Source organism: Vicugna pacos, chromosome 12 (genome assembly GCF_048564905.1).
Source record: "Vicugna pacos chromosome 12, VicPac4, whole genome shotgun sequence".
NCBI classification, from domain to species: domain Eukaryota; kingdom Metazoa; phylum Chordata; class Mammalia; order Artiodactyla; family Camelidae; genus Vicugna; species Vicugna pacos.
The window spans coordinates 52,221,822-52,246,797 of NC_132998.1; the positions used below are offsets into that span (position 1 = coordinate 52,221,822).

Here is a 24,976-nt window from a genome sequence, read left to right on the forward strand (position 1 = left end):
AGGACTGCGGCCACCCCATTTTTATATGCAGCACGATTTCTGCCAATTCCAGGCTGAGAACAGAAGCCCCTTTTGTAGGCTAGTCAGCAATGTCGGCCTCCTTCCTCTTTGTGGAAGTTCCATGTCTGCTGACTGGCAGAGAGCAGATGGCAAATTTACTGCTTTTGAACTTGTTCCTGGAAATGATCATGAGCAAGATATTTGCCTTTCCATAGCAAATATATGTGCAAGGGCCCAACAATACACGAAAATAAAATAATAGAGGAAGACCTCAAAGAGAAGAAAAAGCGCTCTGTGTTGGTGAAGGTACTGGCAGGTGGTACTCACAGAGACCGGAGGCTAAACAGCTTCTGGAAGGTGTCGGCTTTGATTTCACAGATTTCATTATGTCGTAGGTCTCTGAAACGACAGTGTCCCAAAGGCTGATTGCAAAGTCACTGGTTTCAAAGATGAGTCTTCGGAGAACTTTTACAAAGGGGTTACCTGCCCTCAACCCCAGGAACGCTTGAACTATGACTATCAAGTGACCATTCGAAACATTTCTTTTTGTTTATAAAAGAACATTACAATTTACACACAGAAATAAATAAAGCCTCCCGTTCAAGGCAGCTAGCTCCTTTGGGTGAATCTTAAAACTATGTTCCTAACGCCAACATCATTCAGACACTTTGAGGATGCCTCTCCTGGCTCTGCCATCTGACCGACCCTTTCTTATGTTCCCTGAAGGTTTTCAGGAGCGTCAAGTCTCTACCTTTCAAAGATGGGTTTTTCCCCCCTCCCTTAATCGCTTTCGGCATTCAGAGAAAAACTGAGCCTGCAAGGATAGATGCTTAATATTGTTTTGATCAAAACCAAAGCGTGATTATCAAGCAATGAGGCTGATGTTTTATGGAGGAGGGTTTTGAGAGAGGAATGCTACAACGCTTCCGGCATGAGCAACATCGATGGCTCCTGAAATAGGGCGAATAAGGCGCCTCCTCTGAAGGTGACTGTCGCGAAGCAAACACACCCACGAACTCAGGCTTCCCCCTGTTCAAAAATAACGGCACTCATTGGATGTGGAAGCTTAGAAAAACTCCAAAGCTCAAACAAACCCGGTTCATGACTACACCAGGTTAGGAAAAGAAAACCCATAATAAATGCTTTATGTATAGTATAAAGTCACATTATCTACGTTTCCCAGCCCCACAGCCGTCCTCCGCAGTCAGAGCTTGTGGGTATAAAACGGAACAGCACTGTGTGTCTCCCACTGAACCACAGGGTAAGCAAACCGGTGACCCCTGGACATGTGGGTTTGGGCTCCCAGTTTTCGCGAGGTGACTTCAGAGGCTTTCATGGACATACATTTTCTGAAGCTTTTGGCAGACTGAAAAACTGGGTAAATCTTCTAGCAAGTTGTAGGAGAGATCTCTGAAAAACAGAAGGTACAAAAGGGAAAATCTGTTACATATTAGTTGTAAGGAAACACACTTTCCTTTCCTTTCCTCTCCAGGATGATCTGTCTCCCAAAGGCAGACTCTGAACGTTTCCCCAGCCCTGACACGGAGCAGGTAGTCCCAGCGTTATTGGATTAAGCAGTCGATTCAGACGTTTACTGACATGTAACTGTTAGACCTCTTTAATTGCTTTAAATAATTTACTTAATGAATTTATTTATGTTTTGTTAGGGATGATTGACAATGTTCTAGCTATTACCTTACAGAAATGAGTACAAATTAAATTAAATAATTGCCTCTTCTTCTAAGAGCTACTATGTTTCTACATCTAAGAGAATCGTTATTGGTACTTTTCTAATCAACAGAAAAAAAAATCCCAACAATTCAAAACATAGCACTAATTTTAAAATCAATCATTACAAGGGGAAAAAAATCTAAGGAAGTCTTCAGCTAAAACTCAACAAATTACAGAATAACAAAAACATCTGGACATATTTATAGTATAATATAACTAATCTAAAACAAGCCACGGTAATTTGCAGAAAGCTTAAAAAAAGAAAGCTGGTAGATAAAGTAACATAGATATATATAAAAAATTTTTGTCTCATGTTTTAAAAGTTATCAGCTAATCAGCTAACTCATTTTCATGCCTGATTCTAATTCTTAAAACCAGATCACCACTATGCAACTGAAAAACCCCGTATTGTTTTCTGAGATGATTTTAAACAATTTTATTCTTGTAATTGGTCACGTTACCTTACATTTATTGAATAAATGGAATTTATGTAGAAGAAATACAGTTCATTTACTACACATAAATAATTCAGATGAAGCTGCTTGCAAACACCAATTTGTAGTTTATACTAGAGCTTTGAAAGATCAGACCAAACCAAAATCCAAAAAAACCCAAAAAACTGTACACCAAACCTATGTACAAATATACCTAATTAACAATATGATGCATATTTCTGGAAAGTAGTGAATGCGGTAAAATGGACACACATGTTATCAAAGCTGATGATAATTTGTAGGTTTATTTATGTATCTATTTTAATGGAGGTACTGGGGATTGAACCCAGGACCTCAGCCATGCTAGGCTTGCACTCTACCAATTGAGTTATACCCTTCCCCCTGATAATAATTTGGTTCACTCATCTCCACAGGGGGCCAGGCCTTCCTGTGAAGCTTGTAGCAGAGGGTACATGAAATCTTCTTCTATGTAAAGACGGTGTCACCTCCTGCCTACCTTCGGCCCAATGATTTTCATGGCTGACTTTGACTAAGCTCTTCTTATCTATAGACACCATGTTTACAGCTTGACCTGAATTATTTCATTTAGTGACCTTGCCTAAGGTCACCAGCTAGTAGGCAGGAAAGCCACACTTCGCCAAGTCACCCCCATGAAGGAGAAGCAACTTGGAGGCAAATGTCACTCAGCTACAGTGGCGTTTCCTCCTGTAACAGGTACTCGGTGGATGGTTCGGCCAGCAGAAGGGAGCTCTCACACCTGTATTTCCAGAAGCTCCAGAAGGCAGACTGGAGTCAAGGTCCAGGTCCTGGGTTCTACTTTTAACTTTAACTAATTCTACCTGGGCGTTATGCCGGACAGAGCACTGATGTCTTTCTCAATTCTCTCCTTAAGCGAGAAGATACTTGCTTTATTGATTCTACAGGATTGCTGTGAAGAAGGAACCAACACAACAGGTTGGAAGGCTTTGCCAATGGTACTGCTACGAATGTAGTTGTTTCAGGCCGCTCAAGGGTTCACCCCGAGGAAAGAACAATGGTGTAAAGGAAACGAGAAAGGCGATGGTGAGGGCTGACGTGTGGGAGAGTTTACAAAGCGCCAGGTGCTGCTCTCAGTGTAGACGCGCAGGAATTTACTTCATCCTCACAATGATCCCCTGAAGGAAGTGGCTACGACTCACGGAGCCCCGGAAGGGATAAATAACTTGCTCAAGATACTGTGATAGTGTTTAGGGAGACTGGATTTGAACTGGAAAAAGAGACCCCAGGGCCTGGGCTCTTATTCAGTTTGCCAGTGGGCTTCCTCGTATGCAGCTCTCTGCCCGGGCGGTCTACCATTCACTGTGTGACACAGTGGGGACAGATGCGATTTAAATGCTGGTTCCCTGCTGATTAGTTACAGTGTGTGAAATCCTGGTCACGTTACTGAGACAGTTTCCTTAAGAAATGAGGATAATTATACCTATTCTGGGTGTGGTGGGCAGAATTCTAAGAGGGCTCCAAAGATTTCTACCCCCCAGTGTACACACGCCCTCTCTTAGTTATTCTATCAAACTGCCTGTATTTGAATTCGAACTCTCCTATTCTGGCTATCACGTGGCGTGACTGCAACTCCGTATCACTGGTCTGAAAGTGACACAGGGGGCTGGGGATGGGGGAGGCCAGTCACTGAAGAATATTCCCTTCCTTCCACTTAATCTTTGTAGAGCTGCTAGTCTGGCTACTAGGTAAAGCTGACGGCGGAATCCCAGGCATTCAACTGCCCCAGAAGTCTTCTGTATGACAGCAGAGCCGTGGCAAGAGACGAAGGGTCCTTTGGTTATGTCCCAGTAAAGGAGAGATGGCTGAACATGGAAGGTCAAAACAAGGCTCTTCAAATTCCTATAAACTACTTTTTGTAAAACATGGGAAGGGCAGAGGAAAAGGGCCCCAAGTCAACAGAAATAACATATGCTAGCTGTTTAGCCATTGGATGAAACATTAGAACGTGGCACCCACAATTATACCGGAAGAATGTCGTTTGCCTTTATCAAGGTTTGTGTGGGTCTGATAATTTTATTTTGGCATCCGTGTGGGTTTTCTGATCCATGATATTCTTGTGTTTTGCTCTGTGTTTTTCCTCTGCCCCACAGAACCTTTAGAGGGGGAAATGAAGTTACCTTGGCTTGTTCATATCCACTTTCTGAAAGGAAATGTGTGCCAACTGAAATTCTAATGGGAGACTGTTCGGGACTTGGAAACAAGGGGTGCGCTGCCATTGTTACCGGGGTCACATCCAAGAGCCAGTTCCCTGGGACAAAGGAGTCCTGACCTCCTGAAGACCTGCGAGGAAAGAACTTTCTCCCCTTTTAAAGGATTATTGAAATAATGGCTGTCATTTCACCTCTGTTTACACAACATTATTGCCTCACTCATACGCACAGCACTTGGAGATTAGGTAACTGATCGCAGACGGTTGGAGGAAGAGATGAGATCTGTGCGCCAGTTAAAGTCCTGTTGAAACACAAACCAGACATCATTCTTTTATTCAGGCATCACCCGGTGACATATTTTGATTTACTGATGTTAAGGCTGGCCAGGCTTTAAGGGTAGTGCTCAAAGTCAAGAGCCTTCTCAAGTACTTACAGACTCTCCAGGCTCGCAGTTCCAGTTAAATCAGGAAATTCAGTGATTTGTGAAGCACCATTCAAAGTCCTGGGAGGAGAGGGACGTGAGTGTTCTTGGGAGAAGAGTCTAGAAAGGATTTATTTTTATGGCCATTTCAGAGCGGTTGAAAATGTTCATTTGATCTTCACAGCAACCTTGCAATGGGAAAGTGATCCGTAGGAGAAAGAAAAACTTACAGTGTTCTTAGTTCAGGTAAATGTTGAAAAGCAGATCTCCCAACAAGCTGGATGGGGTTGTCATAGAAATGTCTGGGGGAAAAAAAGAGAAATCCAAGCACCAGTGTCTTAGAATAAAACTTGAATGACCAATGAATACTTGTTCAAGATTTCAACAAATACTTGAAATGAATTTATGTTAATTTGGATTGTACTTTATTACATAACAGTCCTGATTAGTTGGTTTGGGGCAAACCTGAAAAGTGTTTTAACTCACATTATTTTAGTAAGAAATTCATACGATATAAAACTGAAAATTGCTGACAGCAAGGAAGATAAAAATGTTAGCTACTAAGGAGAAAGAAAAGCAAGTGAACTGATTGTAGGTATACTTAGAAGTCTTCCTCTGCCTCCAACATCTGTGGAATATTCACTGAGTGACTAAAGGTAATTCAAGGTGCTGGCAATTACATCATTAGCTAAAGAAAGATAAGGTTCTATGTATTTACATGAGGGTCATATCCTCTGGTCAAATCTTTCAACATATACCATATAACCTTCAAATTATTTGAGAGGAAATTTGCTACTCTGGGTTTTTGTAACATCAGAAAATTTTAAAAATTAATTATTGCTCTAAAAGGTAAGACATCATTAGAATTTGAAAAATATTTTGTTTTCCAGATGTTTGTAATGGAATGGCATTTGAGCTTCCTGGAAGCGGAGTCCCCGCAAAGAGTTCTTAGCCGAGACATCCTTCTAGTTCAACTAAATTCAACAAATATTTATTGGTGTCTATTATGCTCAAAGTATGAGGGTACGTGCTGCTTGCATTTAAAGACTGATTTATTAAGGAAGCTGTGGTTGGGTATCTACTATGTGCGTGGCATTACGCTGGATGCGGGGGATTTGAAGACGAATGATAAGGTATCCCTGCCCTAAAGAAGCTTGGACTTAGTTGGGATAAAACCAGTAAATAAGAGGATATTACTTTCTGGTTGACAAAGCCTTTCACATACGGAGCTGAGTTGATCCACCCGACAACTTTATGAGATCCACAGCATGGACATGTAGACACTGTTTCCCCATTTTGGGAGGAAGAAGCTGCGGCTCAGATACTTTGGAAAGTCCTTTATCTCCCAGAGTTTCAACTTCCTAACTTGTTAAACCGACGTAGTAATACCGAGGTATAGGGTCTGTCTACATAGTGAAGGAGCTAAGGCGTATGTCACCGCTCGCACAGTGCCCGGGATACAGCTGTCACTCAACAAACCGAAATCCCCTCTGTGGTCCTACCCTCAGACCTCTTTTTTTCCCTTGGATTAAACAATTGGTAAGAGGAAGAACTAGAGGAGGAATATAGGTCTTGAAGTATAGTTGGTTTCCAATGTTGTGTTAATTTCTGGTGTACAGCATAGTGTTTCAGTCATATATATATATATATATATATATATATATATATATATATATATTCCTTTTCCTAGTCTTTTTCATTATTACACAATATTGGATATAGTTCCTTGTGCTATACAGTAGGACCTTGTTCTTTATTCTGTATACAGTAGTTAGTACCTGCAAATCCTGAACTCCCAAATTATCCCCCATCCCTCTCCCCACCGTAGCCATAAGTTTGTTTTCTATGTCTGTAAGTCTTATGATTTAAAAACGAAGTTTCCTTCAAAATATGACATTAGCCCTGATCTAAACTATAGGCTTGTTTGCATGTAATTGCGTTCACGTACGTGTGTGTGTGTTGGTCTGTATGTCAGTACACAGGGTGGCTATGAATACGCGTGTTTGTGTCTATAAGGCAGGAGTATCGAACATAAAGAAGGAGCTATAGGGTTCTCAGGACGGAGTTCTCTCGTGCGTTAAGGAGAACTTCATGAAAATGTCGTTTGAAGTAGACTCTGGAAAACAAAATTTCAACACGCGCAGTGAGGGGATGGCATCACAGGAGCAAAGGAAATGAAGGAGAGCTTGGCTCGGTGACTGTGGTTTAGTTGGTCTGGGTTATGGCATCGGGTAATTGGGGACGGGCCAGCCACGTGGAAAGCTCAGAATGGGAGCTTAAGGAGTTGGCATTTACCCTAAAAAGACAGTCCTGACTCTGTATTTTCACAGCAAGAGAATGACGGTATGGATGCTGTGCTTCCAGGGTGACGGCTCTGCCTGCTGGCGGGAGAGGCAGGGAGGGGAGCCTTTGACTGGTAAAAATCTCAAGATAATGGCCAGCAGAGGGGCTGGCGGCAGAGGTGGGGAAAGAAGTTCTGGGTAGGATGGGGACTGGAGAGGCAGAAATGAGGCCTGGGTAGCCAATGGGACATGAGAGGCAAAAGAAATTGAGTCGGGGGGGGGGTACGGGTAGGGGTGGCAATGACAAGAGATGGAAGCGGAGGCAGAAGCAAGGAGAGGAGTGTTTCTGGGGGAGAACGGCACCATCAAATAGAAGATAGAAGTGCTGACCAATCTTGGGGGCAGTTAGCCCTCTCAAGGGCTATTAACATATCAAAAGAGTGATTAAGAAAAACCAGTCCCGTGGCTTCAAGGAAAAAAGGGGCAAAGAAAGGCAGTGCTATCTGCCAGCTTCTCAGTATGTAAATACTCTCTAATGAGAACTAATGTTTATCGGCAATAAAACTTTGACACCCTTAGTTTGCCAATATGCTGTCAGAACATTTCAGAAATGATGAATGGTATTTTTTCCCCCTTCTCAGTTGTCAGGGCTAATTGGGATTCCAGCTCATTTGTGACAAATGCTACACGGTTCCAGAAAGCTACACGGTGCAAGTTGGTGCAGGACGAATAGATGCCAAGAAGTGCCCCAGAGTCCTGTTCAAAAGTTGTCCTTACTGTCCTCGCCCATATTTGAGGCCTCAGGCCAGTACTATGCCCCAAACCCACCAGTGGTCTTTTAATTAACAGCCAGCCTAATACGTAACATATTTTTTCATCTTCCTGTATCCGTACACATGATCAATTTGCTGTTTTCTAAATGTGAAACATAGAATTAATATACGTTGGATTTGTAACTCTGTCTTATGCCACTATGGCATATACATCCTCATATGCACCCTTCTAGAATTACATCCTAGTTTGTATAAATGTGACTCAATGTTTGGGCTTGAAAATGAATGGGTGTAGAGACTTGGCATAAATCAGCAGCCCCCTCTCCTCCCCTTTAAAATATTATTTCAGCTAAAACCTGGCCGAACATTGCCATATACACTTCTCTGTGTAGGTTCTTACACTGACTGAGACAAAAATGTGGGCAAATATAGAACATTCATTATATGATCTTTGAAAGTGCAATGCACGCTATATTTCAGGATAGAAAAATCAGAAAGAAACCACTTACATTGTAATAAGAGAAGGGTTGCCCACAAAGGCTTTCTCAGGTATCGACTTGATATTGTTGCTATGAAATCCTCTAGAAAGAGAGGAAAAAATAATTTATAGAAAATAATCTGGGGTGGGGGCTGTAAAATTATTTAACAGTCCCTCCCTGCCCCCAGTGATAATCAGCATTTTTAGTACCTAGAGAACAAGGTTAAATTCCTTTATCCATTTTGAAACTTTTGTGCCCTCACCTACTTTCTAGGAGAAAAAAAAAATCACAAGCTGTCATCTTGAAAGAGGAATCAAGAATCTGAAAATAAATATTGTGCTTAACAAGCTAATGTTACAGAGAGAAAAATCCATCTGTTAGCATCTAATAACAGAGCACTGTCTTATAACAACTTGAGACGGAGGAAACCATCTTTGGAGAGAGGATTATGATCGCCCCTCCTGACCCGATTTGAAACCAGGAAAAGAGAAAATTGAGTTAAGCCACAGTGAAGTAGAGATTTAAGTAATCTCCTTAGGAGGACAAAATTTCCCAGCTGAAGAAAGGTGCCCCAGCTCAGGGAGTCCGTAATAGCAAACTGATGCTCATCTGTCGGTGCTAATGTGTCCGACCGGCAGAGGGGCAGAGTCAGTGGTCTCGGGGTCCTGCGTGGGTCTGTGGCTGAATGAGGTGAGGGGCAGTCGCTGGGCTGCGTGGCCACAGCCAGGGATGGCTTCCCGGCTAAGCTGCACGTGGGTTTCCTGAGGCAGAGCCCCGCAGCCGCTTTTTCTTGGAAATAAGCCTTGCTGTCTACCTCCTTTAGCTGTGTGCCTTGCTTCTCTCTGCCAAGAGAGTAGCCTCTTTGTTTATTTTCCTTTCCAAATGTTAGAACATTACATAGGTTATTCATTTTTTAGGTACAAAGAAAAGCTAATTAAATTATAATATATACAAAAGACCATACTTGCCACCTAATAGCTGAAGGTTAGCTTTACCATAATAAAATTGTGGGTTTCTTTAAAAACTAAATAAGATTTATGAAGCATCAAAAGAATATGAAATCATGTATGTGAAAGCTTCTGGCATTAGCCTAGGCACATACGTGGTGTTCACCCAGCTCTAAACTTACGGAACCTAGAAAAGCTTGTCTTTCGAAATGCTCAGAAAATATGAATTCCGATACAGTTCTCTACAAATCTATAAAGGATATAAATGTCGGGGGAATATGGCTTAGGAAAAGAGTATGGCTTAGAAAAAAAGGTATCTTTTTTCTAATGTAAGTATATGAGAGAAATTAATTATAAATTAAAAAAAGATTATCTGCTATTTATTGGTGATAGACTCCAATTAAAATATATTTTGGATGTGCTTAATCATTATGTATACGACCTTTTAAATTTTTCTCAGTAAACCATATTATGTACAAGAGTCAAACCTATTCTTAAATAAATTCACAAAGAATGGCGCTTCTCCCACTAAGTCTGTCCTACTTACAGTTCTTTAAGGTTGGAGAGTGTCCTGATTGCAGTAGGAAATTCATCAAGATGATTATAATTCAAGTCTCTGAAAATAAGTAAATAGAATGTTCAGTTTTTCATCTAAAAATTCATACACACTATTTACAAGGGACGTTAACATGCTATCCCAGTGAACCAGTATCATTGATAACAATTCTCATTCCTTCTCTTCATGGAGAGAGATCTTGCTGGCTCACTGACCATCACTGTTCCACAAGCATCTGCATTAAAATGGTCATTGGATTGATCGTGAGGAATTTCAAAGAGTCAAGGCTCAGTGGCACTGGACGTTAAAACAAAGGGAGGGACATCAGCAGCGTGAAGGTCCAAGTGGGAGGGACGCTTGGCCCAGTGTTGGTGGCTTGCGGACGCAGTGCTTCACCTGAACGTGGCTCGATGAGCTGCCGGCTAGTCTGTGCCCTCCTTGGGACTCCTGTACCGCGTCCCCTTCCTTGTTCCCTCCTCCGCCCTCTGACTCTGTCCCGTTGCTTTTCAGACTCTCTCCTGAGAGGACACCTTGGGGAACGGTTTTGTTCCTGACTCCGGTCCAGTTCCTGTCTCTCCCCCGGCCTAAGGGCCAGGATGTCAGCCTGCTTCTGGAGAGGTTTATGTGGTCCAGGGCACTCTCAGGAAGGACATCAGGTCTAGACTTTCCACAAGGTCACAAATGAGGATTCAGAGCCAAAGGATGATGTTTTCCTTGGTCTGGGAGGCAAAACTCTCCATCCTTCACGCACAGAGACGGAATGGCCAAATTCAAATCATGAATTTCTCTATCTATTATGGGACAAATGGCTTTTCAATTCCATTACTCACGAGCGCTTTATAGATTTACTCCACCTTGTATTTACATCTTCCTATGAAAAAGTAATTGCCTGCTGGTCTCTGGGAATGGCGGATTTCCCAGATGACGCAGAAAAAGCTTTTGCTCAGGCAATCAGATGTGGTTAGATCTTCCTCTGTGGGAAAGAATTGCTATTTAATTTTGAGAGAGAGATAATTTGACCGAGTTAAACATGAATCAAGATTCCTACTTGTCTGGCACAAACCATCCTTAAGCCATACAGCAGGCAGGAAACTTGTGTCTTTTGTGGACATAAATTTTCTTCCTGTTTGTAAATCTCTCCAGATGCTCTGTTTTGATTAAACGAGGATTGGGACCTTATAAATTACTTGGATCTCTAGCGACGGAAAGGAAGAGGCTGGGAGTAACCAATTTACTGATCCTGTGTAGCCCTGGGCAAGGCGAGGGAAGAGAGGACATTGAGACTCACATGAATTTGTCCTGAATGCATGAATTGCATGAATTTGCAATCTTGGGTCCTCACCGCAAACATCAGGGGAAAAAAGGAAAGACTATTTATGGCAGTACCTATCAAAGCCCATCTTGTTTTTTCGTTCCTGTCGTGTTGAAAAGGACTAGAAGGTGCTTTCCACTGCTAAGATCCCCAGCTCAGCCCTTGTGTAAATAAGAAGGGAAAAGTTCTAATTTTTCTAAGCAGCTGATGGGAACAGCTTGCTTATGCCGTTAAGTTGACTTCAGAGTCCTGCCTGCACAAGTTCATCTTTGGCATCTCCTTGTGAGGATGATTCCTCCCCCTACAAGAGGAAACACAGAGTGACCTAAGCAACCTGGGAGGAGAGCTGTTGGGTCCCTCAAGAAATCAGTGAACGCAGACCTGGTCAGGTGCTAAACTGACCACGTACAAATGGCTAAGCTCTGTATGCAAATGAGCAATGATGGGCTGCAAGGAAGGCCACACCGGTCACCTCCTTCTGCAGTCCTGGGCAGAGCCAGCGTGACAGATTTGGCGGCCCTGTGTGGCTTATTACACTTGAGCACTGAAGATGTGGAGGTGAGGAGGGAGCAGCTGGAACGTCCCTCCCCTCCCGGCACACTCAGGACCCTCACTGCCCGTCCCCGCACCCTCATTCCACCTCTCTCACTCAGCCGGAGAATGAAGAGCAGCCCCTTCCTGGGAAACGACTGGACCCGCTAAGACCCATAGCAACTCCTCTGCGATTAGGCTCCGGGCAGTCAGCTGGCTGGACTCCACGGATTTTCAGGACAGGTACCAACTGAGAACTGCAGTTTTGACCTGTTCTTTGGAAGTAGCACATACAGGTGAACACGGATTTCGGAGTCAAACTACAGAAGGAAACAAACCCCAGTTCTGCTGCTGACTAGCTGTGGCGTGTTGGTAAAATAACTGACCGTTACCGGAGCCGAAAATGGGCGAGTAGTCCCCGCTCTCCCAGGATGGTTGTAGGGTTGACTGCAACAATGTATGCCGAGGGCTCAGTGCAGTATTTGGTTAGATACATGCTTAATAAATGGTAGCTGTTTCTTTGGTTTTTTTTTTTTTTTTTTTTTTTTGCAGACTTGCGTTGCTTCAGCAGAAACCTTCACCATCAGCTTCTGAGATGCCTGTTCACCTCCGATCAGAGAGCCTGGCATCGCCTCTCCTGCATCCTCTCAGTCAGGGGGAGGACCAGACTCTGGAGCTGTGAGCCTGAGTGACAATACCGAACTGATCCTTCACAGAGATGGCACATTCCTAAGCAAAGAGTCACTGCTCAGCAGAGGATGTCTCAGTTAGCTTATAATGATCCTAAACTAATTTATCACTCTTGGTAGAGTCACAGAAAATCTCGGTTTTATGGTTTAGCTCTGTGGGGTGTGTGGGTGGGAAGGTAAGATAAAGCCACTGTAAATATCTGTTTAAAGCGCAGGCAATTGACCAAACCCAATAGCCAGTTTGACTTTAAGGCTATTTTTGATTCCCTTAGAATAGTCCTGAAAACACTGAAAAAAATGGGAAACAAATAAAAGGTCAACTCACAAGGTCTCTAGGCTGTGGAGCCCATCAAAGCATTTCTTTCCCAGGGAGTGGATTCCATTGTTATGGAGATGCCTGCAGGAGAACGTACAGACAGTCACGGGGCACATGCGCAGGGGAACTTAGGCACAACATCCTGATTGCCGAAGTCCAAAAAAAAACCTCTGCTAAGGAATGCACTGATGATACATAAGAAATGGTTTGTTCAACGTTTTTTTGGTTTGTTTTAAAGGCTCTATGTCCCATTCCCTTTTACCACAGATGATTGTATACCAAGAATTTAACAGGCCACCACAGATTTATTTTTGGGGTTTGAGATCTCATGGAGTGAGCAATGTGACTGGTGAAGGTAAATTCAGGCTATTCCGCAAGGCTTTGGGATGCAGGATGTTGAACAGAGCTTCTGACCAACAGTGACAAAGGGAGGATGGAGGGAAGGTCCTAGGTGTACCAAGCACATTTTCTGTTAAAGCTGATGGCTGATCATGGCCACATTCCTGGGGTGGGGCCACAGGCTAACAGGAAACAGTAATTTCAGCCACAGAGAATGGGAATCAGATTTTTCGGCTGCTCAAGGAGGTTGGTTATCTTGACACAATATTAATATGCCTAATTATCATCTTTGGCTCAGTGGTAAGTCGGTGAGGTCAGGGCCAGTGAGAACAGCTGTGCACATAGCTGAAAACTGGACCAAGTCCCAAAGGGATTTTTGGAAAATGGGCTTAAGGAGGAAGGGGGAGATGGAGTAGCCAGATCTCTGTAAATCCATTCCCTCTAGTGGAGGGTTAGGTTAAAGCAACTACCCAGCTCCTGGGGGGTTAGAAGCACCATCTTTGTATGTGAAATGCAATATAGAAATCTGTTAGTATCACCCCAAATGTCCTATCCTTTCAGACTGAGGTTTTTATTCTAATAAATAGATGTTGGTTTCATGTGAGATCTATGTGACATTTAATCGAGAATTTTTTTTCATGCAACACATGAGGGAAGAGGATTGAGGGGAACCTAAAAAGATGGGTAAGATGCTGGCCAGCCCGCAGAGGAGTATATACCGCAATGCAAGAGACAGACGTGTCACCAAGCAAAGTGGAGTGATTGACAGCAGCGGTGGGCGGGGCATGGAGCAAAAGTAGAAACAGTGCGGAAGATGCTTTCCTACAAGCTCCTATGCAAACTGTTTTTTTTTTGGGGGGGTGGGGAAGGGCAATTAGGTTTACTTTTCTGTTTATTTATCAGGGAAGTACCAGGGATTGATCCCAGGACCTCATGCTTGCCAAGCTTGCGCTCTACCACTTGAGCTACACCCTCCTCCCTCAAATTGATCTTATGATACCTTCCAAGTAGCTACTGTTTTCCTGTATCAGCAGCGATTGACTATTATTGTATTACACACAGAGGGCATTGTGCTACACTCTTAAACTTAAAAAATAAAACTTAACATGATTACTTGAGAATCATTTTGATGTACTTAAAATATGAAATCTAGACCTATCAGGAAAAAAGCCATACAAATGCCTAGCTTGCTGCCAAGGGTTCCTTCTTGCTGCTGTTCCCTTGGAAGGGTTTCAAGAAGTACTTATTAAGTAATAAGAAGGGCATAATTTCAGTTTGACCTGAATTATAAATTATTGTCAGGAATCAGGGATTGTTATTAACTTTGATCGTGGGACGACACGTACAGGGTGGTGATCACCTGTACAATATACAATGGATTCCCTAAGACAGAGGTCATATTTTGTTATCTTTGAAGGCTTGGCAGTGCTTGGTACTTAGCAGGTGCTCGATAAATGTTGTTTAATTCTTGTATGCAATTAGAAAATTTATGAGTCATTTTGGGGAGGGGCGCAGGGTGTTTTCCTCCCTTGAAATGTCCCTGTTCAAAGTCTGAAGGGCACCCCTTACGGCCAAGGTCTTACTGAATTACAAGGTCTTACACTTACAGTGAATTTAGAAGCCTTTAAAAGAGAAAAAGAGACAGAGAGAGAAAAAAAAAATCAATAAAACTTACAGAACTACCAAGCTGGAGAGGTTTCCAAAGGCATAGTCTGGTATGTGGTGGATTTTGTTCAGGGCCAAGGTCATGGCCTGCAGGGCTGATAAACTTCTGAAAGCCTGGACCGGGATTTCTGTCAGAGCGTTGTCGTCCAGCCACAGGTGCCTCAGGGAATGCAGGCCACTGAAGCAGCTGGGGGGCACGTGGCTGATGTGGTTGGCATCCAGGCGCCTGGGGAAGGAAGCAGGCGAGAATGGAGAATGAGGGCACACTGCGGGCAGGGGATGGGCTCTGCAGGAGAACCTCAATATGCTGATTCACAAGAGTGGAGCAGGGCCCGGGGTGGGGGGTGGCGGGGCCGGGGCCCCTACCATCTGCAGCATTCTGCTCCCCTGGTGGCCTCTCCTCACTCACAAGCAGAACCATTGCGTCTTGGGCTGTCTCGGCCGTAAAATTCCATGGCACTGTGATTCTCTTCCAGGCTTGTGGGCAACATGCTTTCCCGCCCGGAAGTGGCCTCCCCTGGGGGATCGCGTTTCAGCGTGATGACCGTGATCGTTCAGCTTTCCTTTCTGACACCCGGGGAAACGCACCCTCTCGCCTCCCTCCCATCCCAAGCTAAAGAAATGCCATTGCTTCCCGGGACTGTTCTGAACAGACAAAACAAACTCATCTATTGGTTTGTTCATGAAGTTCTGGGAGAACATTATTTCAGTACCGAAGGAGACTGAATAATTTTTACAAGGCAGTTAGAGATCCGCTTTAAGGAGCGCCCCGGGAGATGGCCCCTCCCTTTTGCTCGGTACTGCATGGAAAAGCCCCGAACCTCCAGGCTTTCTTGCTCATCCTACCAACGGCATTGAACAGACGTTAGTTTTTCTCGACATTTTCAACAAGTAACAAAATCAACAGCTTTCCCAGGGTTTGCTTGCTTTCTCTACACACCATTTTTTTTTTTTAATGGGCGAAATACGTCTAAAAATAGGGCTGGTTAATAAGCTATTGCAGCTTCAGAGCCAGCAGAGGGAGTGCAGTACATTTATTTCATCCTAATCCAACATAAACAATGGCTGTAATGACAAGGCCTTCACTTTTCGTATTGAAGTGACCAAGCACGCTAGGAATTGAAATTTTCTGCAAGGTGAGTGAACAACAGAACCACCAACATCCAACTCTGCATCCAACAGCCCTCACTCAGTTTTTCCAGTCTTTTCTTAAGGCGCACACATTTGTTTACATTTTCAAAGCTAGGATTTAAAATTAAAAAAAAAAAAAGAAGAGTTGCATTTTAAGCAGTGCATGTATTAGGAAGGATTAGAAAATCACGAGTGGATTTTGAAAAATGTTTTAGGAAGCATTTAAGACAAAACAGATGCAGGAAGCTCACCAGGGTCACAGAAGAATCCCCTGCAAGCCAAATTTAAATAGTTTAGAAATAGAAATCTCTGTGGTAGGGAGCTAATTTCGAAGGAAAGCAGCGTCCTCACCTTGGGCCACTCCAGGAGGCTCCTTCCCTGGCTCCTGCTTCTCCTGACTGAATGGGGACCGATGCCCTCAAGGCCTGATACTGAGATAAGGTCACTTGGAACACACAAGTCCCGTGTCATACCCACTCACAATGACATTTCCAGGAGAGCAACCATCACTGTAGGCAGCCGAAACACACTTCCAAAGATCTCCAGGTTCTGTCTACAGATGGAACTGGAAACATTTAGGAAAGTCCAGCCCTGTCTTCCTCTTGCTCCAGCATCACCACGCTCAGCCCCTGTTCAGATCAGGTATAATTTCATCTGGGGGGGGGGAGGAGGTGCTTGTTTTTGTTTGACTGAGAGGTAAAGCACATATGTAAACTCTCCTTAACGGCTGCACTGATTAAAGCAGGAAGACTTTATTTAAATAATATGAGCTTCCGATCTTTAGTTGACATATTGTCTGATTATTGCCAGTCGCTTTATGCACTGAAACTACAAGTGACTTCCTGAAAATTCAAGTTCAGTGCAGATGTCGGGGTGCATTTCCAGAAAAGGCTCTCTCTGCGTTGAGTCCCAGGCTTGTCTTTGTCAATATTTAAGTCACTACCCAAGTTTCTGCTGGATCTCGAAGTGACCCTGGTATCCGTTTCTGATGTTAGTAAGTCCATTTCTCTGGGCAGATGTCTTTTATGAATCACTTTTTTTCCCCCAGAAAAAAAAAAATAAAAGGATGTAATCTGGTTTCTACACTGTGATCTTAGAGAGGTTTGCTACCTGAGATGAAACAAGCAAGACAAGGCAATTCTTCACAGCTCTAACACTCCAAACACGATTCTGCCCCGATCTAGGACTCGGGTAGCCTGAGGGCAGCATGAAACATTTCTCTGCCTCCAGTTTCTTCATACAGGAAGCTCCCAACAAATGATCCTCCGAACTGCAGTGTTTTGAAGTCACGTCCACCCAGCCTCAGTGGTCCAGGCTTATGTCCAAGAATTGTAATAATACTCAGACATATTATTATCTAACTTAATCTGAACAGAAGATTCACAAGGCAAACTGGAGCAGGGACTTCATTATCCAGCTACTTATACAGGTGGTTCTTACGGAACCAGGTTAAGACTGTGGACAAAGCATTGGCGGGGCACAAGTTGTGCCTATTCAGGGGGTAAACAATGAGCTCGTATTATGTCAATCTGGTCTTGGGGTAGGTGGACTTTTTCTATTTATCTGCCTGGAAAATGCAGTATTTAAGCAGTGGCGTACAAGAAAAACACCAGAACACAGAACATGAAAACACACTTAAAAATGTGGTTCTATAATATTATCAGGAGCCACAGAAATAACTATATTATATAGCTCCACTTTTTAAAGGTTTCTTGGTTATCATTTCTATTTCCTGCAAGTCACACATGGATGTGCGTGCATGTGTGCGTGCGTGCGTGTGTAGGCAGCTCAGAACCTGTGAATTAGTGCAGAGATTTGGGATGAGAAATTTCAGGTCCAAGGCAGACAGCAGCTGTGTGAGCATGGCCAAGTCAACAGCTCTCAGCTTCCACACTTGTAAGCTGGGGGTGACACCTCTATCTTACGGGGCTGCTTTATGATTAAAGAAAATAATACAACAAGGCTTTGTAAACTATAAAGCACGTTAATGACTTTAAAAGATTATTACTTAAAGGGGGTTAACAGTTGATGTTTTTGTCCTTTGATCACAGAAAGCAGGCAGAAAAAAAGGGGTAAACTAAATTTTCCCATAGTCCAAAGTGGGTTAAAATGAGTGCCAGCTTGTCAGTGAATTTCAGCTCTGAGAAACGCAGGCTGCTTCCTTCATCCCTCATAACGGAAATGATGAAGCGGTGTCTGCAATTAGACTTAACAGAAGTCCTCCTTACTTCTCAGACTTCAGTATTATCATTACTTGTATGTGTGTGCGTAGCTCAGAGTCACAAAGCGCAAATAGCTTTGTTCCTGATATGTTACTATTACGTCTTCATTCTGAAGGCAAAGGAGAAGTGGTGACACGTGATAGATGGGACATTCTCAGAGAAAGTTCCTAGTAATGATCTTGGCATTTAAGTATCCATCAATAATGTGCATAAAACCTGCGTGCAGTTGGGTGCAGCGAGTAAAATCCTTCAACAATGGGAGTGACCCCACCTTTTTTCAGACAATCAAACCTCTTAATTATGATCTTGAAATGCGATCTGAAAAGTAATCATTATATGGGAAAAGGCACCCGTTTCATGCTCCAAATGTTACTTATAACTTACAGAAAATGATATATAAAATAAAATTTTATCCAACTTCCTATGTCACAGACAACCACCTGTATCATGAGTATATGGTAAACTGGAGAGTGCACTGAATTAAGAGAATTAAGACATATTTAAGACTCTGTCAACTTACTAATTCTGCTATTTGTGGGCATAATGTTTCATTTTTCTAAGGGTCAATTTTCATATCTGTATAGCAGAATCAAAACAGGTCACAAAATTGCCGTGGGAATTAAATGAGAAACTATATGTGGAAGGGTTTTGTGAACAGTAAAGCACTCTACAAATGTAGACAGTATTATCTGAGAAAAATTTTCACATTTAGGAAGTGGTATCACTTCCCACCAAAGTTTCTTTTATTTTTTTCTGAAGGATCTTAATCCTTTGGAATTTCTAATATCTCTCTAGGAGATTGCCTTTTTGTTAGTCTGTTATATAGACTGGCAGGATGGCTGACTTTCTACTCACTGGGCATCCTTAAAACGCATGTGCAGCACTGCATGTTTTGATTAGTGTTACAGGAAGGCTTCTATCACACAGAAAAAGAGAGGCACACATTTTCTGTGTTCTGCCAGCCAAGGTCCAAAAATGCCTGAAAGGCTGAAAGATGTGACCTTGTTTGGTGCAAGAACAGAATTTTTAAGTCTGAACCTCTGCAATGTTACTTACAGGACCACAACTGATGAGAAATGGATTTGTCATGACTCCTGGGCATATGTTGAAATAATTCCTTCTCTGGAGGGTGGTTTGGAGGTTGGATGGCTCCACCATTACCAAAAGGTATTCTATTGCACAGACTGCTTGGCCAAGGGGACTGTTTCTCATGGACTTTGGGTCCACGGGCCACTGGTGAGGACCATCCACTTTTCCCGGACAGGGGAAAACACTCATAACTTTGAGTAACCAAGGTCAGTGTTTGGAGCCTGGATAACTTTACTCCCAGAAAGTTTCTGTGTTACTTACCCATGAGAAATGTCTCACTCCCCCCCAAGCAGTCTTCAAGATCTGCATAAAGATATTTCTCTGGGGCGGGGATGTTGTGTTGCCTGTAGACTGGACACCCTAATAATGGATGTGCTGTAGAAAGGTCACTTGGATAGCAGTGTGCAGGAGGGGCTGGAGGGAGAGGAAGCGACCAAGGAGGTTGCAGTGAGAACAGATGAGTACCTGAAAGATGTATGGAAAGGCAGAGGAAGGCCTGGTATGACGGATGTTGAATGAGTGGGGCTGACAGAACATGGCGGCTTGCCAGACTTGACCAGAGAGGAAGACAAGGAAGCTATGCTGACCCAATGTTCTGGCCTGGGAGCTGAAAACTTAATTTTTCAACCCTCAGTGAATTTACATTCTTAAATTTTTTTAGTTAAAAAAAACCCTTTTTTTTAATTGAAGTGTAGTTGATTTACAATGTTAGTTTTAGGTGTACAGAAAAGTGACTCAGTTATACATATATATACAATACATATTTTTTCTTTTCAGATTCTTTTTTATTGTATGTTGTTACAAGGAACCGAATATAGTTCCCTGTGCTTTACGGTAGGTCCCTGTTGTTTATCTATTTTATATATAGTAATGTGTGCCTGTTAATCCCCAGCCCCTAATTTATCCCTCCCTGCCCTTTCCCCTTTGGTAATTATATACATATTTTTTTTTCCTATGTCCATAAGTTTGTTTTTGGTTTGTAAATAGAATTTGTATTTTTTTTTTTTAGATTTCAAAAGTATAGGTGATATCATATGATATTTGTCTTTTTCTGTCTGACTTACTCCACTTAGTATGGTAATCTCTAGGTCCATCCATGTTGTGCAAATGACATTATTTCATTCCTTTTTATGGCTGAGTAATATTCCACTGTATATATATCACATCTTCTTTATCCAGTCATCTGTTGATAGACAATTGGGTTGTTTCTATGTTTTGGCTATTATAAATAGTGCTGCTATGAACATTGGGGTACATGTGTCTTTTCAAATTAGAGTTTTCTCCAGATATATGCCCAGGAGTGAAATTTCTGGATCATATGGTAGGTCTATTTTTAGTTTTTTAAGGAATCTTCATACTGTTTTCCATAGTATGTAGGCTGCACAAACCTACATTCTGACCAACAGTGTAGGAGGGTTCCTTTTTCTCCACACCTTCTGTACCATTTATTTTTTGTAGACATTTTGATAATGGCGATTCTGACTGGTATGAGGTGACACCTCACTGTAGTTTTGATTTGCATTTCTCTGATAACTAGCAACATTGAGCATCTTCTCATGTGCCTGTTGGCCATCGGGTATGTTCTGAAATCTTGATGTTCTGCTGCAGCTTATCAACTAAAGGTTGGACACCATGCAGGGAATGAATTCTACCTAATACCATGTAAAATAAAAATAAAACAGAACTGCATGTTCACTGTGAATACAGTCCTGTAATATCAGTGTAGCCTATGTGAGGAAGAGCTGGAAGATAATGGGCAAAAAAAAAAAAATCAATTTTATGTCAGGCTATGGCAAAAAAAAAAAAGCTTATTTTCTTACCTTCTCTCTAGAGTTTTCCCCCTAATGTTTTCATGCATACAAGCTTAATTTTACAGTTTTTCTCTTTGAAAAGAAACATTTTGCCAATCTGCTACACACTCCTGAAAGAAATTTTTGATTTATAGATGGCACTACAGTAGGGATTAGGGATTCTATGAGGTCATTCTTGCTATTGTTTTTCTAGAAAATAGTCCTTTACATATACCTTGCAATATGCTACCTTGGCAGTGTATCACACACACATATCTTTGTTTGAGAATGTCTTTGATGAGCCATTAACTACAAGGAAGAAAGCGTTAGTCAAAAGATAAGCCATTGATCTTGGCTAAATCACCATCTGAGATGACTGTAATATTGTCAATTATTAACACAGATGACTCGAGGGGAAAAAAAAGCAAAGGTGTCAAGAATGTTGCAGCTGCAGGTATGATGCAGCTTACGGGGACCTTTTCAATAAACAGAATTATGAAGCACAGCATTTGACATTGCTGTTTTATATTTGGATGAGCACTTTGCTTTGTAAGTTTTAAAGAAACGACCAACCCTCTTGTACCTACATTTGTACATTTCGTGAGACCATCTTGAACAATTCCTCAAGAGTCAAATGAGCTCAGTGATTTAGTTCCTCTAAAAAGTTTTAAGTAATGAAAGCAGTTCCAATTGCTTTCTTACCTTGGCTATGAAAAGAAAAGCCTGTAGTTCCAAGCTTGTACATAATACAATTTGACCAAGTCCCTAAAGTCTTTGTTGTGGTGAAATTTTACTGCTTGGAATTTTTATTGCTCTGGAACCAGTGGATCATTGGGATTGAATCTGTCAGATCATTTACAATCATACTACTGGGATAGACTTTTATCTACATGAACTCTTATAGACTGAATTCATGTTGATTTATATGAATTCTTCATAATAACATGTGTCATCTTTATGATTACTATGTTTTTTTTTTTAATATTTATGAAGTGATGACAATGTGAAATCCTTCTAATGAAATTTCCCATCTATAATCTAGGAAGATAGTAAGCATATGAATTCATATAAACAGCATGATTATATGGGAATTTCTGTTTCTATATTTCTATTCTCTATCTTATTTATTGGTAAACTTAACATAAACTAGGAAGAAAATGATTCCTTTAGACTTACCTCCGAAAAGGTAAAAAAAGTTTTTTCCATCTCTGCAGCTTGGGGAGAAATAAAGTCCACAGGTTCACTGACGGGCAGTCATCTAGAGGCTAGCTGGCTGGCCTGACTAGTGTCTAAGAACCAAACCTCTCTGGTATTGTTGGGAAGTAAAGGACTCCAATGAGAAATACACTTGACAGTCCATTTACACATGAAGTGGCTCAGTTTCTCAGAGGTTACTGCTGTGGATTTTTTTTTTTAGCAGGGAGAGGATCTACAGCCAAAGGAACATGAGCACCAACAGCTTCAGTTTTGCTTTTCACCAGAGAAAACAAAGACCTCCTTTTTGTCAGGGGTGCCATGAGTCTCCCAGCTACCACCAGGGTGTGAAATCTGGGGATCATTTTTGAATCTTGCATTGCTATCCAGCCAATCATTCAGCAAGGTCTCTCCATTTATCTTCAGCTCCAAGACTGTCCGCTTCCCCTGTCTAGTTGTCTCTTATCTCTTCACAGCTGCATTACTGTGACAGATTCTTAGCTGGCCCTTTTGTCTCTATCCCTTATCTCTTCAATTATGTTGGTAGGCTGCTGCCAGATTAATCTCCCTAAAACCGCGCTCTGTCATGCCCGTTAGGAATCCACACTTCTTCCACATTCCCATTCCTTTCAAACCCAAATCTTCCATTCTGATATTCAAAGCTTATCCACCTTATCTAGCCAAACTTTTCTCTTCTTTCTGGGTCCCAGTCAAATCCCGTCTGTAGCTCCTTCCCACGGTACTTCTGAGCCTTGTGTTTGTGAATATCTCCTACCTCCTGCCTACCCAAATCTCAACAACACTGAGAATTAACATTAAGGTTCTTCTCTGAACCCTACTCTTGAAGTGGGGCATCCTCAGCTAGGACAATGGGAAAGCTAAATCTTGTAGCTCGATCAACTTCAAAATCCCTGAAGAAAACACTGGGACCCAACTTTCAGCTCAGGAAAGGCAGGTAGGAAAAACCAAGGTGCAGAGACAAGAGTTGGGAGCCAGGGAGATGGGTGAATGCAGGCGACAGCACAACTGGGGGATGTTAACTCACCCTGAGCAGCTGTTAAGAACATCACTTAGAGTCTGAGGTTTCAGTTCAGTTCAGCAAGTGTTTCTTGGGTGCTTTTTTTGCAGGAGCCATACCTGGTGCTGGAGACTTAGCAGTAAACCAGGCAGGCAAGGTTCCAACTATTATGAGGCCTCAATCAAATCATTACAATGAAGTGTTAAGTGACAGGAAATGCATGGCAGAAGGACCTAACCTAAATTTCACTTTTCTTTGAGACCCAGACCTGGATTTTAAGCTGCCCACGTGACATTGCTACTTAGCAGTTCCCCCTCAAACACACATGTTCAACACCAAACTTATCTCCCCAAATGTAGTCCTCACCAGCATTTCTTATCTTGGTGATGGGCTCCAACAAGCATGTGGTTATATAAACAAGGAACTTAAGAATCATCCTCCACACCCCTTTCTCCTTCATTCTTCATAGCTGATTAATTACCAAACACTGGTCATTTCATTGAAATATTTCTCAAATCCATTTCCCTTTCTCCATCTCCACTGCCCCCCATCCTGACAAAATTCTCCTCTCTCTCTTAGACTACCTCAGTAACATGGACCCAATCATGTAACACAGATCTGAACACTTTCCTGCTCAAAGTCCTCCTACATTGTTGGTGGGAATGTAATTTGGTGCAGCCACTATAGAAAACAGTATAGAGTCTCCTTAAAAAACTAAAGAAGGAGTTACCATATGATTCAGCAATCCTACTCCTGGGCATATATCTGGAGAAAACTCTAATTTGAAAAGGTACATGCACCTTCAATGTTCATAGCAGCATTGTTTATAAGAGTCAAGACATGGAAGCAACATAAATGTCCACTGACAGGTGATTGGATAAAGATGTGGTGTACATAGACATACAATGGAATACTACTCAGCCATAAAAAAGAATGAAATAATGCCATTCGCAGCAACATGGACAGACCTAGAGGTTACCATACTAAGTGAAGTAAGTCAGATAGAGAAAGACAAATATCATACGATATCACTTATATGTGGAATCTAAAAAAAATGACATACATGAATATTTACAAAACAGAAATGGACTCACAGACATAGAAAACAAACTTATGGGTACCAAAGGGGAAGGGGGGAGGGTTAAATTAGGAATTTGGGATTAGCAGATACAAACTACTGTACATAAAATAGATAAACAACAAGGACCTACTGTCTAGCACAAGGAACTACATTCAGTATCTTGTAATAATCTATAATGAAAAGAAAATGAAAAAGAATATATACATATGTATAACTGAATCACTATGCTGTACACCAGAAACCAACACACTGCAAATCAACTAAACTTCAATAAAAAGAATTTTAAAAAAAGAAGTAAAAGAAAAGAATTTTCTCCTAATGTTTAAATGGGGGAAAGGGCACAAGACAAAACTCCTCCACGTAACAATTCACTGGGTGCTGGTTTGCACGTGGTTTGTGAAATGAACCCTGAACAGTGCAACAGACAAAACCCTTGGCCTCTAGAACTTCTCAGTCTACCTCCACCCCAAGATGTTCCTAATACGCCGGCACTTCTGTGAAAAAACAAAATAAACCAAAACCATGGTGTATTTTTCTTATGTAGGCTTAAAACTTCTCTTTCTGGAGACCATTTTAGTGGAAGGAATAATGTCAAGAATACTAAAACCATTGTTTTGTTTGCTTTTTTTAAAAACTCTTTTGATCTTTTAATCTTATCCTCTCGGTTACCTCCCTTTGCCTTTTTTCTGTCTGCTTACACCTCCTTGTCTTCTGTTACTTCCTTCCCATTCTTTGTCCGGGGTCTGAAACCCAATAGGTGCCTGGA

At 42.0% G+C, this 24,976-nt stretch overlaps 1 protein-coding gene across 2 annotated transcripts in view; it reads right to left on the reverse strand.

The window, feature by feature from the left end:
* Positions 1–24,976, reverse strand: part of LGR5 (leucine rich repeat containing G protein-coupled receptor 5) — a 110,203-nt gene that overhangs the window by 9,502 nt on the left and 75,725 nt on the right. Inside the window, exons 5-13 of one of the 2 annotated variants that reach the window (XM_072973396.1) lie at positions 14,696–14,911; positions 12,691–12,762; positions 9,825–9,893; positions 8,361–8,432; positions 5,027–5,098; positions 4,809–4,916; positions 4,605–4,676; positions 1,345–1,410; positions 328–399 (exon numbers count right to left, since the gene is read on the reverse strand). In XM_072973396.1, coding sequence (XP_072829497.1) covers positions 328–399; positions 1,345–1,410; positions 4,605–4,676; positions 4,809–4,916; positions 5,027–5,098; positions 8,361–8,432; positions 9,825–9,893; positions 12,691–12,762; positions 14,696–14,911 — 819 coding nt within the window. The remainder of the gene's footprint in view (positions 1–327; positions 400–1,344; positions 1,411–4,604; positions 4,677–4,808; positions 4,917–5,026; positions 5,099–8,360; positions 8,433–9,824; positions 9,894–12,690; positions 12,763–14,695; positions 14,912–24,976) is intronic. The other variant, XM_072973397.1, reaches the window with a different exon arrangement.